This window comes from Perca fluviatilis, chromosome 13 (assembly GCF_010015445.1).
Source record: "Perca fluviatilis chromosome 13, GENO_Pfluv_1.0, whole genome shotgun sequence".
In the NCBI taxonomy this organism is placed as follows: Eukaryota; Metazoa; Chordata; class Actinopteri; order Perciformes; family Percidae; genus Perca; species Perca fluviatilis.
The window spans coordinates 30,780,319-30,798,032 of record NC_053124.1 but is presented as its reverse complement, the minus strand read 5'-3'; the positions used below and the strand labels follow the sequence as shown (position 1 = coordinate 30,798,032).

The 17,714-nt window shown below is 42.9% G+C and overlaps 1 protein-coding gene across 1 annotated transcript in view; it reads left to right on the top strand.

Moving 5' to 3' along the window:
* The window catches only part of LOC120571568 (F-actin-uncapping protein LRRC16A), a 63,330-nt gene that overhangs the window by 32,563 nt on the left and 13,053 nt on the right, over window positions 1-17,714 (top strand). The window contains exons 13-28 of the mRNA XM_039820584.1: window positions 1,700-1,803; window positions 1,946-2,023; window positions 3,143-3,219; window positions 5,453-5,557; window positions 5,996-6,065; window positions 8,334-8,415; window positions 8,521-8,620; window positions 10,006-10,060; window positions 10,603-10,775; window positions 13,345-13,413; window positions 13,509-13,591; window positions 14,467-14,477; window positions 14,643-14,741; window positions 16,237-16,365; window positions 16,584-16,706; window positions 16,872-17,047. Coding sequence (XP_039676518.1) covers window positions 1,700-1,803; window positions 1,946-2,023; window positions 3,143-3,219; window positions 5,453-5,557; window positions 5,996-6,065; window positions 8,334-8,415; window positions 8,521-8,620; window positions 10,006-10,060; window positions 10,603-10,775; window positions 13,345-13,413; window positions 13,509-13,591; window positions 14,467-14,477; window positions 14,643-14,741; window positions 16,237-16,365; window positions 16,584-16,706; window positions 16,872-17,047 — 1,534 coding nt within the window. The remainder of the gene's footprint in view (window positions 1-1,699; window positions 1,804-1,945; window positions 2,024-3,142; window positions 3,220-5,452; window positions 5,558-5,995; window positions 6,066-8,333; window positions 8,416-8,520; window positions 8,621-10,005; window positions 10,061-10,602; window positions 10,776-13,344; window positions 13,414-13,508; window positions 13,592-14,466; window positions 14,478-14,642; window positions 14,742-16,236; window positions 16,366-16,583; window positions 16,707-16,871; window positions 17,048-17,714) is intronic.

Genomic DNA, 17,714 nt, shown 5'->3' with positions numbered 1-17,714 from the left:
ACAACAATCTCTGACATTGGTCCAGTGTTAAGCGAGATCGCTGCAGGCGGCAGCGGCGAAACAAGATACAATGTAAGTTAATAGGGCAATTGTCCAGCTTGTATTAAATATTCAAATTGTGTGACAACATTATGGAAAGGATTTCTAAGGAGGTCGACCTTTCTGTTGAAGAGTAAGATCCTTTTATTTAAACGTAAAAACATCTGCGAAATTGCGTTCGCTAAACCCACCAGACTCCATGTAAATAAACATTAATTTTAGCATCTTAAAATACACTTCATTTAAAGTCGACAGAAAAAAAATAAAACTATTAAATGCCGTTTTGGGTCATCTTTCCACTTTTCCAACCATCACAACTCTAGTTTTGATTGAAATAAACACATAGTTTACTGATTTACATGTGAAATGTTGGCTCTATACACGCTAAAGGTATCGCTTTTTTAAATGGAGTCTGGTGGGTTTAGCGCTAGTGACTTCAGAGCTGTTTCTGGTTCAACAGAAAGGTCTCAAAGAGGTTTTAAAGGTCTATCTCTGAAGGGATCCTTTCCATAATGTTGTCACACACTTAGAATATTAATCTGAGTCTGTCAGCGGCAAAACAAGCACTTTTGTGAAGGTAAATACAAGCTGGAAAATTGCTCTATTAACTTACACTGTAGCTTGTTTCGCCGATGCCGCCTGCAGCCATCTTGCTTAATACTGGACCAATGTCAGAGAATGTTGTTCCCATCATTCACTTAGATACAAAAAACATAGGAACATAGGGTTGAAAAAAACAGTAGTTACCCTTTAAGTCTCTGGGATTTTTTAAACTACAGTTACAGTGGGGCGGCCCGGTTGGACACTTAGGGCTAGATATTATTATTATTAGCGCCTGTTTCCAGGTCTAAACCAGTCGCAATCGAGTTTCCTCGTAGACCTTTATGCCGCTGGTGAAATGGCAACAGTAATTTGAGCAAGACGAAGACGTAGGCGAGACTGAAAATATTTTTAACACAAGAATCACACTTTGTCAGTGAACACAACATCATTTAGCGTTACAGATCAAGCAGCCGTGCAATATTAGAGTTACTGGAAGAAATCAAAGATGAAATTGAATCTCCCACTCAGCGTTCACATCCCATTCCAGCAGTTGTTAAACTCCTCGCTACATTACAAATATTGGCATCAGGATCATTTCAGACAGTCATAGCATCAGCAGTGGGAATATCGCAGTCTGCACTCGGCCATATCATAGCACAAGTACCGCTTTGCTACAGCGCAATTTACGGTATAGTGGGCGGAGAAAGACGCTGATTGCCTGATGGGTGTCAGGGTTGATAAATACTACGCAAAATGTGGAAGCATAGCGTGCGCTATTACTGAACTTGCATAAATAGATGCAGCGCAAACTGCGCTAGTGTTAGTAAATTAGGCCCTTAGACGTAATCATATTTTCAAATCTCCAGTTAGCTTTTAGCACTGACTTAATGTAGGGCCCTATGGAATCTGTGTTTTAGCTTTTTTTAAATTCACATTTTCGCGATTCAGTCCATGATTCTGTTATCACAGAAACTATTGGGCTCTACCTTAATGCTGCCATCAGACTGGGACTGGCCCCAGCCGGGCCCTCGTCGAAAAAAAATATTAAAAAAGACACTTGCTATGGGGCTGAACACCTTTTCTGGGGGGGAACCCTGATCTCTGTCATTTCTTGCAGGCGTGAACAGCCTCTGTCAGGCTCTGTGTGCCAACCCGGCCGTCGCCACCGCCCTCACACACCTCGACCTGTCGGGCAACTCGCTCCGAGGGGACGACATGCCGGTACGCTTTCCACCCTCCACTGCCGTCCCGTGCAACTTCAAGACAAACTCTGCAACCCCCACAGCTTATTAAAGCTTCTAACAGTACAAAACCTTCTTTTTGAAATGACAGCAGCGATGTGTTTGTGTGTTTTTTGTTTTAGAACCTGCACAGCTTCCTGAGTCACCCAAACTGCCTGGAGACTCTGGATCTGTCCAACAGCGACTGCTCTCTGGAGCAGGTACTGTAAAAGCAGCTCATACACAAAACTAGAGCTCCAAAGATAAATCGATCACTTGATTAGTTGTCAACTATTAAAAATGAAATTCGGTTTAAGTGACAATTCTCCGATTGCAGCTTTTTAAATGTGAATATTTTCTAGTTTCTTAACTCCTCTGTGACAGTAACCGGAATATATTTAAGTTGTGGACAAAACTAGTGCTGTCAGTTAAACGCGTTATTAACAGCGTTAACGCAAACCCATTTTAACGGCGTACATTGGTTTTTATCGCGAGATTAACGTTCTCTTTGGCCTAGCACACTTTGTAGTTTTTTTTCGCATGCTGTTGCAACAACTAGTAACGTTAGAAAAACTACAACACCACACCTGATCTAGCCAGACCGGAAACTAAACAACAGGCACGCCGCACAAAAGAGTAGTAGGCTAACGTTACGTTTTGAGTGGATGGCGAGCGCGGGACGCCGAAATGGATGCCAATAAGATTCTGAATGGAAAGTTTACTTTCAAAAAGTTGCCAAATGGTTCCATTGACAAGACCAAAGCGATCTGTGTGTTTTGTCGTTGGGAACTGAGCAATCGTCGCAGCACGTCCAGTCTGAAATACCACTTGATGGCCGAGCACACAGCTGATGCCAATTCTCCACCCCTCCCCCCTCGTCAAAGCCAGGCGACAAAAGCACAAAGCAAGCCGATCCACTGTTCCATGTTGATAAGAGCATTAAAATGAGAAAAAATAATGGGACAAAAAGAAATCAGGGCACATTTAGAATAGATAAAAATGTGCGATTAATTGAGATAAATTAAAATAACTATGACATTAATGCGATTAATGCGACATTTTAGAGACCGCACAACTAATCGGTGAATCCAGAAAACAATCCACAGATTAATTGACTTTGATGTTGGCTGAAGTTAAGAACTTTCAAAAATATAAAATACAATTTGCATAATACAGCCTCTTTCCAATAACCAATGCAAGTTTTCTGTGTCTGCACTTCTAACCTAGATCAGAGTAAAGTAAATAATACCGTGTTTGTATTTCTATGAATGTTTTTGTACAGTTTGTTACAGCCTTTTTATTTTTATTTTTTTGCTGAAGTTGAGTCTTCTGTTTTTCAGGTGTGTGCGTCTCTGCTCAGAGGATCTCTGAAGCATCTCTCCGTCCTTAACCTGTCAAAGTCGGTCTTCTCTCACAGGTCAGAGATTAGACATCCCGCCCATCCTTCTAACCACAGACAACTCCTGAACAGATATATTACAGACTACGTTACAGTATGTCTGATTTTGGACTGGCAGATTACTTCTCCCAACAAATGCCACTATTAAATAAGTTTAAAGGTACACCGTGTAGGAATTTCTCCCATCTAGCGGTGAAATTGTATTTTGCATTCAAACGAATAGTGCGCTCTAGCGCCTCGCTTTTTCAAATGCGTGTTGCAACTACGGTACCTTTTAATTCGCTTTTTTTAGCGACGAGGATTCCTTCTCCTGTGGCTCGGCATAAGTGCGACCCTCCGTTATGAACTGAAGTGCAGGCTTTCAAATTTGCCGGAGCGGCGACAAGCGCCACTCTCGCTGATCTCCTTCTCCGTTTCAGCTGGTTTCAGTCACGTGATGCTGGCTCTGAACCAAAACACGTCGTGGATTAGCTAGACAGGTAGGCTAGTGCTTCATGTCCCTCTCAGCCATTATTGTTTTTAGCCTTCTTTGACTTGCCCGTCCAATGTAAATACAGATAAGAAATTCTTCACTTACGAGGATAGGTCAGATCATTGGCAGAGGTCGTTTTACACCAATGAGGACATATTTATGAACGAAGACATTGATTTTAGCTACTAAAATACTTAAAAACTGCACAGTGTACCTTTAAATGTACATTTAACATCAATTACAATTTGCAATATACAGTAGTCATTGTGAACAGGGCTTGAAATTAACGCCTGCCAACCCAACCCAAGTGACTAGCCAATTTGGCCGGTGATGAATGAAAAACAAACTTCGTCAGTTTGAATCGGCCGGCTGCAGGAACGATGTGACGGGTCAGCGTTGCCCGATTAGTCTGTTTTCTGCCAAGAAATCTGGGCGGGCTTTAATCTTTATCTGGCAACACCATGTCATGACGTGTCAAACAACCATTGGCTACGTGTTTTGGGATCGATTGCGAGCTAAACGGTAAAACAGAGAAAATAAACCACGAAATAAACCAGAGGGGCTGAAATAAAGTAGTGAAGTGAGTTAGGGAAAAAAAACGAAACGAACGTGGAGTTATTTTTCGGGGGTTAAGAAACCAAAAGAGGAAGGCTGCAGACACAGGGGGCGATGAAGAGTTTTTACGCAAAGACAGAGCAGCCGACCTTTTAAGGCACGTGTGTCAAACTCAAGGCCCGAGGGCCAAATCCAGCCCCTCGCCGGTTTTGATCCCGGCCCGGGTTTCAATTTAGGTTCACAATAAATTGAGGCCCATCTAGTTTTTGTCATTTTTTCCAAGGTGCTTTTTTTGTTTGGTTACATTTTTGGTGCTTTTTTTTGACATTTTTGACGCATTTTCCGGCGGTTTATGCATTTTTTTTTCAATGCTTTAGGCACTTTGTTTTAATGTTTTGGACGCTTTATTCAATGTTTTGCCACTTTTTCAGACCATTTTTGGGCGTTTTTTTTCAACGTATTTGTCGTTGGCTGAGGAACTTTTTTGCCAAACTTTTTTGGGGCTTTATGAGGCCCAAACTGTAAGTGAGAAGACTACAGTATATGAGACATGCAATAATACAGTCAAAATATTTGACTTTTTCTTCTTAAATAAAAGCATGACAATAAACTCTACTGTCTGGCCCTTGATGTGATTCTCAGTTTCCAGTGTGTCCCTCTGGGAAACTGAGTTTGACGCCCCTGTTTTAAGGTGTTTCAACATGATTGTTTAGAAAATAAATGTTTTTTTAAACATTTTAATGTAAATCTGCCGCCCAAATAAAAACAATTTAAAGAAACATTGATGTTTAAAGATGCTGACAAAATTTGAACATCGACAACTTCTAAGTCACTCCCCCCTTTCCGCTAAAGCCCAAAACGGTCTCCTAAGCCCCTCCCCCCACAAGGGAGAATGAATGCGTGTGCATGAGCAGTGATTGACACGCAGTCAGGCACCCCCCCCTGCCCCTGATTGGTGCATCTGAACAGGGAGTTCTACTGGAACATAGTGTCAGTTTCAGCAAATATGACAGAAAGTTAGTTTTATAAGGCTTACCTACTGCACCTTTAATATGTATTTGTAATCTGTTTTATTTTCCCTGGGAAAAAAATTGTGGCTAGTGGAAAATCTGATCCGGCTGGTAACTTTGAAACTCTACTTGCCATGTCGGCCGGTTCAATTTAAAGCCCTGATTGTGAATGCATATAACTGATTTGAACACGTCTCTCCTCACATCCACACAGGAAGTGTAAAGAAATCCCATCGTCCTTTAAGCAGTTCTTCAGCAGCGCTCTGGCTCTGAGCTCAGTCAGTCTGTCGGGAACCAGGCTGCCTCTGGAGGCTCTGAAGTAAGGAAATAGCCACCGAAACCTGCAGACGTACAGCAGTTCACTTCCTGTAGTCCAACAACACAATCAGAGAAAGAGTCGGTGTGATGGATGCTGTCCTTTGCTGCATTCATAACTGGTTATATTTATAGCATGCAGATAGTACATCAGATGGCTGCTAGCAGAACATGTTCAATAGAGAGAGAGGGCTTCTTTAAGGAGTTGCCTTCTTGAATTGCGTTGTTCAAGTCTTACGTGGAGAAATCCATTAAAGACGAGGACACAGACTCATTTTTCTACTTAAGTTGGAGGAGAGAGACATGAAAAACAACGCAGCCACAGTCTGAGTAACAGGAATTACGTTTTGTTCTACCTTTTTAGTTTTTAAAAATATCAAGCTCAAGCAATGCCACTGCTTTCTGTAAGCTGCTGTTGAACTGACTTCTTTTGTGTCTGCAGAGCGTTGTTGTTGGGACTCGGCTGCAACCCGAACCTCAGTGACGTGTCTCTGGATCTCAGCTGCTGTGAGGTAGAACTGTTTTCAACCTTAAAAGGTAACTACCATTTTTTTTTTTCAACCTGGACCCTATTTTCCTATGTATTTGCGTCAGGAACACAATCTCTGACATTGGTCCAGTATTAAGCGAGATCGCTGCAGTCGGCAGCGGCGAAACAAGCTACAATGTAAGTTAACAGGGCAATTGTCCAGGTTGTAATATATTTACCTTCACAAAAGTGGTCGTTTTGCCGCTGACAGACTCAGATTAATATTCTAAGTGTGTGACAACATTATGGAAAGGATCCTTTCAGAGATAGACCTTAAAACCTCTTTGAGACCTTTCTGTTTAACCAGAAACAGCTCTGAGGTCGCTAGTGCTAAACCCACCAGACTCCATTTAAAAAAGCAATACTTTTAGCGTGTATAGAGCCAACATATTTTCACATGTAAATCAGTAAACTGTGTGTTTATTTCAACCAAAACTAGAGTTGTGATGGTTGGAAAAGTGGAAAGACGACCCAAAACTGCTTTTCACAGTTTTATTTTGTTTCTGTCGACTATGAACGAAGTGTATTTTACGATGTTAAAATTACTATTTATTTACATGGAGTCTGGTGGGTTTTTTATGTTTAAAAAAAGGATCTTACTCTTTAACAGAAAGGTCGACCTCCTTAGAAATCCTTTCCACAATGTTGTCAGACACTTAGAATATTAATCTGAGCCTGTCAGTGGCCAAACGAGCACTTTTGTGAAGGTAAATACAAGCTGGACATTGTCCTATTAACTTAACATTGTAGCTTGTTTCGCCGCTGCCGACTGCAGCCATCTCGCTTAATACTGGACCAATGTCAGAGAATGTTGTTCCCATCAGTCACTTAGACACAGAAACATAGGAACATAGTGTCCAGGTTGAAAAAAAAAGGGGTAGTAACCCTTTAACGCCCAGTTTAGACTAAAGATTTGAGACAAATTGAAACTTGCAACTACTTGGAATGCGCTGGTCTGCAATGTTCTGAAACCGGACAGTTTTACACCAATGCGAGGACACAAGACGGCGTATCATCTTCATAGAAACTTTTTTATTCTAACTGTATTATACTTTTAAGTCTTAAATATAATAGAATTATTGTCGCATTTTCCTATCTCTCATAAAAGAAAATCTGTTCTAATTCACACATTCACATACTCACACATTACAATTAGGGCTGGGCAATATATCGATATATCGTTATCGTGATATGAGACTGGATATCTTCTTAGTGTTATCTGTCCCTAGTTTTAAAGGCTGCATTACAGTAAAGTGATGTAATTTTTTGAACTTACCAGACTGTTCTAGCTTTTCTATTATTTGCCTTTACCAACTTAGTTATTATATACACATTAATGATGATTATTTATCAAAAATCTCACTGTGTAAATATTTTTTTGTAAGCACCAATTGTTAACCCTACAAGATCGACGCAATATCGATATCGAGGTATTTGGTCAACAATATTGTGATATTTGATTTTTTTCCATATCGCCCAGCTCTGATTACAATACAAAAATAGCTGTTAAAAGAGGTAAAAATATAAGATAAAGAGCTTTAAGATAAAGTTCTTATGTGAAAATATGAATAAGGATAGTGAGAGTGAGATACCTGCTACACTTTGCATCGCCAGACCTTCCCCCACAGTGCTGTGGAGGAGGGTCTGGCTAGTCCACACAGCGTTCAGGGATGGGAGAAAAACGTGCTCTGGTTTATTGGCATTTCTTTAAACCAATCATAATCGTCTTGGGCGGTGCTAAGCGCCGGACAGAGCCAAATAGTCTCGGGAAGGAACTTGTTTTTGTGAAACTTGTGTAACGTTCAAAAGTAGTTTTAGTTGTGCAACAGAAAACTCCGATTGGACAGATAGTCTAGCTAGCTGTCTGGATTTACCCTGCAGAGATCTGAGGAGCAGTTTACCATAGTCCTCACAAATCCACCGGAGGTTAGAACGCCAACACAAAGAAAGAGGAAGGTAACAGACATCCGGCCTAAAAGAGAGCATCCAGCGGGTTTTTTCGACAGCACTGGAGCAATCCCGGAAGTGGAACATCGTGGATATAGACTAAGACCGCTGCAACTTTTCCTTGCAGTGTTTTAAAACAGTTTTGTCTATTTGCAAATCTTCGGTTCTAAACTGGGCGTTACACAATTTAACCCAGTTTTTGAACACACTGTAAGTTTAAATTGGGCATGTGCCCAAACGTGCAAAACACCGACAGATTATCGAGCAGCATATTGAGATCTGACCCTTTTTTTTTTACTCTCAGCTGCGTTCAGGAGGCTCTCAGATCCTGGAGGGTTGTGTGGCTGAGATTCCCAACATCTCCAGTCTGGACATCTCTGACAACGGTGAGGACTAGTTTTACATTTGGGAACATTTACGAATGGCGCTCTGTTGACTTTGATTGCAAGCCCGTTCAACGTTTGTGTGCTGGTTCCCCCCCCCCCCCTCAGGTCTGGACATGGATCTGACCACCCTGCTGGTCTGGCTGGCCAAGAACCGCTCCATCAGACACCTTGCACTGGGCAAAAACTTCAACAACATCAAGTCCAAGTGGGTGACAAACGAACCAGGGCTGCACAACATATCGTTTATTTATCGTCATCGCGAGATCAGCTGGCCCAAAGGCTGCGATATATCGTAAAAGACACTCATAGCCCGACCCAAGCCCACGGCGTGATGCGCCTGGCGCAGGTGCGTTTAGGGGCGTGTACGAATCCACTTTTTCTAGTTTAACGGCAGAAAAAAGGGTCCGGGCGCATGGTTCAAAAGGGTTGTACTTGTGTGTAGTGTCTTAATTAATCATAGGTGTGTTTTGTGCGTAACGTGCAATAAACCAATCAGAGATCATCTCCCATTCCCTTTTAAAAGCCAGGCATGTTTGGACCATGGAGCATTGCCATTATGATGGCGGATTTGCTGAGCAGGAAGGAGAGATTTTCCGGAGAAGGAACTGATCTGCTCGTGCGTGAAATGAAAGCGCGCGAGCAGATCATATCGTAATACTATTTCACATTGTAATATTTTTATTTTTGGTCTTTTGCATGTTTGTGTGTTGCTGCCCGTCCCTGTGTGTGTAACAAGCACAGTGTGCGCACATTTTACTAATGCGCTGTTATAACAATGAATTGTTATTTCATTGTTATAACAATAACAATGAAATAACAATGAAATGCTGCGTTATTGACTTTAGACCAGGTTTTTGTTGGTCAATGGCGCGATCACTTCCCGCTGCCTCAAGATAGCAATACGCCCAGAATGCACCTGAACACACCTCCCTGAAAGACCAGCACGCCTATTTAAACAACAACATATTTAAACAACAACATATTTAAACAACAACATATTTAAACAACGTGGGCGCTGGACGGGAAATTGACTACTGTGTCGGTCTTAAACTAGCAAATGGGCTAGCTTTTTAACTAGCAAAAAAAACACCTGCGTCGGGCTTTGCGCTGCGCCGGGTGCAAGACAGGGCCATAAGAGATTGTTTGCGTTAGTTGAAAGAAAATAACAGCAGAAAACTGCACTTTATAATGTCATTCTTTTTTTTATTGATGCCAATTTTATTTTAAATTCAGTGTGCGTTTTGTTTAATAAAAGAATGTTGGAAATGATTTCATTTGTTTTAAATCCAATTTGTTGTATTTTAGCAGAATACTGAAAGCAGCAGAAATGCAGAGCTGAGCGCACTTTAATATCTGTTTGTTTATCGCGAGTAATATGGTTATCGCCGTGTTCAACAACGTTATTACATATTATCCTGATGTCGTGCAGCCCTAAAACAAAGGAACAAAAGTCTTCCAGCTTTAATGAATGACATAATCTTAATCATGCAGTCGTTTGGTGCCATATACATTTAAACATTGAATTACTCAATACATTGGTTTGTCACTTAATCACATTGTTAAGTGTCCGTTGACTATTTCTTTCTCCAGAAATGTGTCTCAGGTCCTGGACAACCTGGTTCACATGATTCAAGAGGAGGAATCAGTGAGTGAAACTTAAAAACATCCCATCATGTCAAAAAAATAAATGTCTTTTAAGGTTCTTTCTCGTAACTTTTTTTCTTTCCTACCCGTCTCTTTCCGTGTGCGTCTTCTTCCTTCTTTCACCTCTCTTACCCATGATTTCCGGGCATTTATTTTACACTGAAGCGTTCATTTGACACTTTGTTTAAAAGGATCCAATCGGCACTTCATCATATTACTATAGTCCGTTAAAACACACTTTAGGCAGGCAACAGAAGACCCGTTTTTACTCCTCAGGGCAAACCCTAATGTCTTTAAAACGCAGAACTACACACTACAGCTTTAAAAAGGAAATAAAAAAAATAACAAAACACATCTTGGAGCATCATATTTGTAGAATGCCATGGCTTTGGGAATCCTATGTTTTTCTTTTTATTTAGACTCATGTTTAACGTCTGTTTTAAATGTGGACCCCCAGGAAGAGTAATGCCAATGGTGGATCCTAAAATAAATTAAACTGAACAACCTGCCTGTAAAAAATGGTTTCCACCCCCCCCTTTGCAGCCGCTGACCTCACTGTCCCTGGCTGACGCCAAGCTGAAGACAGACCTCTCCATCGTCCTCAACGCTCTGGGCAGCAACACCTCTCTGACCAAACTGGACATCAGTGGGAATGCCATGGGAGACATGGGGGCCAAGATGCTGGCCAAAGCCCTGCAGATCAACACCAAACTCAGGTGAGCAAGGAAACAGGATTGTCTTGCACGGAAAAGTGCTCATATTATGCTTTTTGGCTTTTCCCCTTTCCTTTATAGTGTTATATATCTTTTTTGTGCATGTAATAGGCTTCCAAAGTGAGAAAGCCCAAAGTCTCCCCCAAAGGGACTTACCATCTCCAACAGAAAACACTGTTCACAAACTGCTCCAAACAGCTCTGTTGTAGTCCAGCCTTTACTTCAGAGACAAACGAGGTCACTTTGTAACACACGTTATAATGCTCGCCTAGCTGCTAGCGTGGCACGCCCTCGTACTCTGCTTCTGACTGGCTAGTAGTCCTTCATAGGTACTGTCAGGGCACGCCCTCATACTCTGCTTCTGACTGGCTAGTAGTCCTTCATAGGTACTGTCAGGACCGCCTATACACGCTTCTGACGGCTAGTAGTTTACTGTCGGGGCCGCCCTCATACTCTGCTTCTGACTGGTTAGTAGTCCTTACCTAGGTACTGTCAGGGCACTCCCTCATACTCTGCTTCTGACTGGCTAGTAGTCCTTACCTAGGTACTGTCAGGGCACGCCCTCATACTCTGCATCTGACTGGCTAGTAGTCCTTACTAGGGCTGGGCGATATGGAGAAAATCAAATATCACGATATTTTGGACCAAATACCTCGATATCGATACCACAACGATATTGTAGTGTTGACTATTGGTGCTTTCACAAAATATTTACACAATGAGATTTTTGATAAATAATCAGCAGTAATGGAGATCTAATAACTAAGTGGGGAAAGGCAAATAATATAACAGTTACAACAGTCTGGTAAGTTGAGAAAATGACTTCACTTTACTGTAATGCAGCCTTTAAAACCAGGAAAAGACAAGACTTATGCCACATTACGATATAACGATATCCAAAATCTAAGACAATATCTAGTCTCATATCACGATATCGATAGGATATTCGATATATTGCCCAGATCTAGTCCTTACCTAGGTACTGAGCATGTGCGACTCCCAACAAAGATGGAACAGAAGTGCGATGTCTCACTCTGTAGCTAAAACGGAGAGCTCAACACAGGGTGAAAAGAGGAGCTGCAGCAACGTGCAGTACAACAAAAATATGGTGTTCTGATATAACCCCTAAATATAATTATGAACCTGAAAAGGAGCGTAATATGAGCACTTTAAGAAACCTTCATTTTGGGAGATGTTAAAGCCGTGGGCCTTTCAGAGGTAACTGTTAGAAAACGTCTGCAAAGTGATCTCTGTCTGGATCTGAGACAAGTATTTACTTATGTATTCTGTTCGCTTGCAATGTCAGCATGTACTGCATGTAATTTACTTGTTGTTTCCTCTTATTTCACTACTGCTATTATTGCTCTCAACAGCGGCATGTTGTCTAATTGTTGTGCTCCGTGCTCTGTTGTTTTATCTCGTAACTTGTTCTTCTTTGTGCTACGTTTTGTTGCTAATCTTTTTGCTTCTGTGCTATGTCCTGTTGTGTGCTAAGTTTTGCTCTGCTTGTGTTGTCTTTCTTGTTGATTTATATTTGAAAAATACTTTTTTTTTAACATTTAGGCCAGGGATCTACAGATGAAAAATAGCCTTTTGGCTAATTCTGGCATTTTTAACCCTTATACATCACGCGTTTTTATTAATTTGCACTTTCCCCTTCTATGAAGAAAGTGAATCCGAACAGAAGAGAAGAAACATCGGTCCAGCTCCCTCTGGATAAAGTCCTCCATTACTGATTTTAGGGATGATGGGTAGAAAGAGGACTACAATATGCTTCTCAAGTTAATGTAGCGTGAACGGATTTCAAAATTTTAATAAATAGGAAGTGGTACAGAAAAATACTTTGCACATCTACAACGTGACACAGGTGCGTCGGAGGGGGACAAACAAAAAATGAATAAAGTTTAATAGTAGGCAATGTTTCGGTACTAGACCACGTTGCCTCTATAAAACTTTATGTATTTTTTGCAAGTTAGACAATGTGGGGAGTTTCTTTGCAATAAATAAGAAGTAAGAACGCTTAGTTTCATGGTCACTAAGCACCAAAGGGAAACATTTGAGCATGAATTTGCAGGTCAGTGACGATTTGAAAATACGTAACTATCTTTTCCTTTCTTTTAAGTTTCTGACAGATCATGCTATGAGTAACACACTAAAAGGAAAAGGGAAAAAAAGGAACAAAATGTGTCTAATTTAACCCTCCTGTTGTCCTCGGGTCAAATTTTACCCGTTCTCAAAAAGTTTCTGTATCAGAAATTTGGGTTTTCTTTCAACAAATTTGTCAAAAGAAATAACTTGGATGGTTCCTTAAAACGCTCTTCACAAGTAAATTAAATGATCAGCTCACTACTTTCATTGAATTTGGGTGTTTTAGTCAATTGTATAGCATTTGGAAAAACAATTGATAAAAGAACCAGCAAAAACATCAGAAAACGTCTAAACAGTGTCAAAAAAGACATTGAAAAAAGTTACAATTTTTACACAGAAAAGCAAAGTTGCACGGTCAACGGGAAGACAACACACGGGTTAAATGTTTTGTTTTTTTATCTCTTTGGTTTGTGCCTGTGTGCAGGACGATAGTGTGGGACAGAAACAACATCAGCCCTCAGGGTCTGCAAGACGTCGCTGCTGCTTTGGAGAAGTAAGTATGAGGCAGTCCGGTAAGGTAGCATGTCGAAGGCGGGGGTTGTTGCATGCTGACTCTGTACTATTGATTCTCATTTACCATTTTCTCAGGAACTACACCATTCGTTTCATGCCCATACCCATCATGGATGCTGCTCAGGCACTGAAGGGGGCCCAGCCCAGAGACGAAGACGGCCCTTACTAAAGGTTGTCATCCGTTTTTTTTACTGTTTTTTTTTTTGTAGTTTTCAGTCTTTCCTCCATGTTGTTTGTTTATAGTGGCATGACAAATATATCGCCAGCCACTCGGTATCCGAAATAGGGCAGGCGCACAATGTACTGTAGTTGTTGTTCAGACAGACCTGCCCCCACTGCTAAAAAAAAATCCTAAAGGAAACACCGGTACTCCATAGCCTCCACTGTATTGCATTAAAAGTAGGGCTGTCAATTGAATATAATATTTAGTTGCAACTAACTCGCACATTTTTATTTGTTCTATCTGTACTTTAAAAGGGATATTTTTCAATTTTGAAATGCTAAAGTTGTATTTGAGACTGGACATGCTCCAGTGGTAACTCCGTTCACATCGACAGTACACTTTATTCCCGTGGAGAGAACCATCTGGAAAGGCTTTGAAGCTCAACTTGCCATTCAAAAGACCCTTTCCTTTTATCCATTTCTGCTCAAGAAGGTTTCTTTTTCTTTCTTTTTTGGGGTCTTGAGCTGCTTTTTAATGATCACTGATATAAATCAAAATGTAAGTAATAAAGCCTGTTTCAGAATGGGAAGTCTGTCTTCAGATTAAGTACGTGGCCCTTAAAACAAACCGCCTTTTATTTGAGTCAGTATCAGGTTTAACCTCCAAAGCGTTCATAAAGGCGCATCATTTGTTGTTACCGCTGCGCTTATTATCAGCCTATTTTGTGCTAATTGCAATGTGAAATATTATTCAAAATCCGTTACTGAAAGTCAGTTTTGAGAGGTGTTGAGGTTTGGGGTGTTTTGGTGGGATTGCTGTCGAGGCATTTTGCCGTGATATATCTAAGTACTAACCACCTAATTTAAATAGCTCTAATTACTGTATTGTGTGAATAGTACGTACTCTTTTAATATTGTATGAGGCTCTTTCCGCTAGCAAACCTGTTCCTTCAGAAAACTTCATTTGGCGAGCGCCCCGCTGCGCTCCTGAAGCTTAGGCCCACCCACCACTGTGATTGGTTTAAAGAAATGTGTTTTGTGACACAGATGGAGCAGTACCTGCTGAGGAACCATGAGACGCGTAAATACCTCCAGGAGCAGGCGTACAGGCTGCAGCAGGGGATAGTCACCACCACCACGCAGCAGGCAGGCGCACACACACACACACACACACACACACACACACACCCCCACCACAAGGTGATAGTCACCACCACCACGGGCAGGCACGCCCCCCCCCCACACACACACACACACACACACACACACACACACACACACAGGTGATAGTCACCCCCCCACACCCCGCAGGCAGGACACAACACACACACACACACAGGAAAAGTCACCACCACCACAGGTAGCAGGCGGCTCCACACACACACGACACACAGAACACACACACACACAAGGAATAGTCACCACCACCACAACGCGAGGCAGGCGAACACATACACACACACACACACACAAAGGAATGGTAACCACCACCACGCGCGCAGACGGCACACACACACACACACACACACACACACAGATTGATAGTCACCACCACCACGCAGCCAACAGGCGACACACACACACACACACACACACACACACACACACACAGGTGATAGTCACCACCACCACGCAAGCAGCACACACACACACACACACAAAAAGGGATAGTCACCACCACCACGCAGTAGGCAGGCGCACACAACACACACACACACACACACACACACAGGGAATAGTCACCACCACCACGCAGCAGGCAGAGGCGCACACACACACACACACACACACACACACAGGGAATAGTCACCACCACCACAGAGTAGGCAGGCGCGCTCACACACACACACAGACACACACACACACACACACACACAGGGAATAGTCACCACCACCACCACGCAGCAGGCAGGCACACACACACACACACACACACACAAAGGAATAGTAACCACCACCACGCAGCAGGCAGGCACACACACACACACACACACACACCACACACAGGGAATAGTCACCACCACCACGAAACAGGCAGGCGCACTCACACACACACACACACACACACACACAGGGAATAGTCACCACCACCACGCAACAGGCAGGCGCTCTCACACACACACACACAAACACACACACACAGGGAATAGTCACCACCACCACGCAGCAGGCAGGACACACACACACACTCACACACACACACTCTCTCTCTCTCTCACTCTCTCTCTCTTCACTCTCACACTCACACACACACACACACACAGGGGATAGTCACCACCACCACGCAGCAGGCAGGCACACACACACACACACACACACACACACACACACACACACACAGGGGATAGTCACCACCACCACGCAGCAGGCAGGACACACACAACACAAGATGTACACCACGCAGCACACACACACACACGCACACACACACACAGGGGAATAGTCACCACCACCACGCAGCAGGCAGGCACACACACACTCACTCACACACATACACACAATCTCTCTCTCTCTCACTCACTCACTCACACACACACAGGGAATAGTCTCCACCACCACGCAGCAAGCAAGCGCGCACACACACAGACACACACACAGTCTTGTTGTTTGTCGGCTGACCCCTAACCTCTCTGTGACGCAGATGATGGACAGGATGTGTGTAAAGGTGCAGGACCACCTGAACTCTCTGAGGTTCACAGAGACCAGCTCCATCCAGGAGGACATGAAGGCCGCAGGGAACCTAATGAAAGACGCCAGGAACTCCAAGAGAGTAAGAAGACGTGACTCGCGGAAACGAGACCGTGTTTACAGTGGAACTTTTATGCTTTTCCGTAAATGTCACCCGGCGTCTTCTGATATAAAGTTTAAATATGCAAATTGATTTAAAGCTGAGCAAAGATTAGGCCACAAAAAATGCCTAGGATAAAAAAAAAAAGTCTTTCTCCCTTTTTCCCCCCCATTATCTCTGTACCTCACTCATCTCTCCAGCTGCTCCCCAACCTGTACCACCTGAAGAGTGGGGGCTCCAGTGGAGCGTACATCGAAGCCATTCAGGACAAACTGGAGTCGATGGCTGGAGAGGTGTCCCAGGTGATGGACGGACAGCTGCAGGTACTGAACTGAACGCACTGAGCTGCTTTTTTTACCTCGACGCTAACGGGAACGTGCAGTCTTCTGTGCAACCATTGTTTGGAGTAATCGTATACGTAGGTGCAGTCTCGATCAACGGAAGTACATTTGCAGGATACTAAACTGTACTAAATCGTCTTCCCCAAGACGATGCTGGTGTCCATGGTGGAGGCTGCTGAGAGTCTGTGTCCTCACGTGATGAAGAGGAGCAACCTTCGCCAGGAGCTGCTGAAGGCCGGAGCCGGGAGGATGACTGTTCCCCGCAGCTTCGTCACCAACACGCTGCTGGAGCAGTCCGGGGTCGACATCGTCAACAAGATCAGGTGGGGGGGTGTGTGTGTGTGTGTGTGTGTGTGTGTGTGTGTGTGTGTGTGTGTGTGTGTGTTCTTGTTTGACTTCATTCGTGGGGTCCTAAAACCGGGAATACAGTATACTTGTGGGGTCCGGACAGCTTTGTGGGACCAAAATGCTGGACCCCACAAGTTTAAAGGGCTGTTTGAGGGTTAAGACTTGGTTTTAGGATTAGGGTTAGAATTATGTTATGGTTAGGGTGAGGGTAAGGGTTAAGGTTAGGCATTTAGTTGTGATGGTTAAGGTTAGGGTAAGAGGCTAGGGAATACATTAGGTCAATGGCGGGTCCCCACAAAGATAGTGCCACAAACTTGTGTGTGTGCTTGTTTAACTATATCCATGGGGTCCAAATCCGGGAGTCCAGTATACTTTTGGGGGTCCCGACAGCTTTGTGGGGCCAAAATGCTGGACCCCACAAGTTTAAAGGGCTGTTTGAGGGTTAAGACTTGGTTGTAGGATTAGGGATAGAATTAGGTTATGGTTAGGGTGAGGGTAAGGGCAATAGCTAGAATGATAAAAATGCAGGTCTGTCAATAGGTAAAGAACCAGCTGGTGGGTACACAATTTTTGTTCTAAAAATTAAAATGATTGCTTTCACTTTCCTCCTTTAGTAAAAGCTGCCAATGCGCCCCTGAGCGA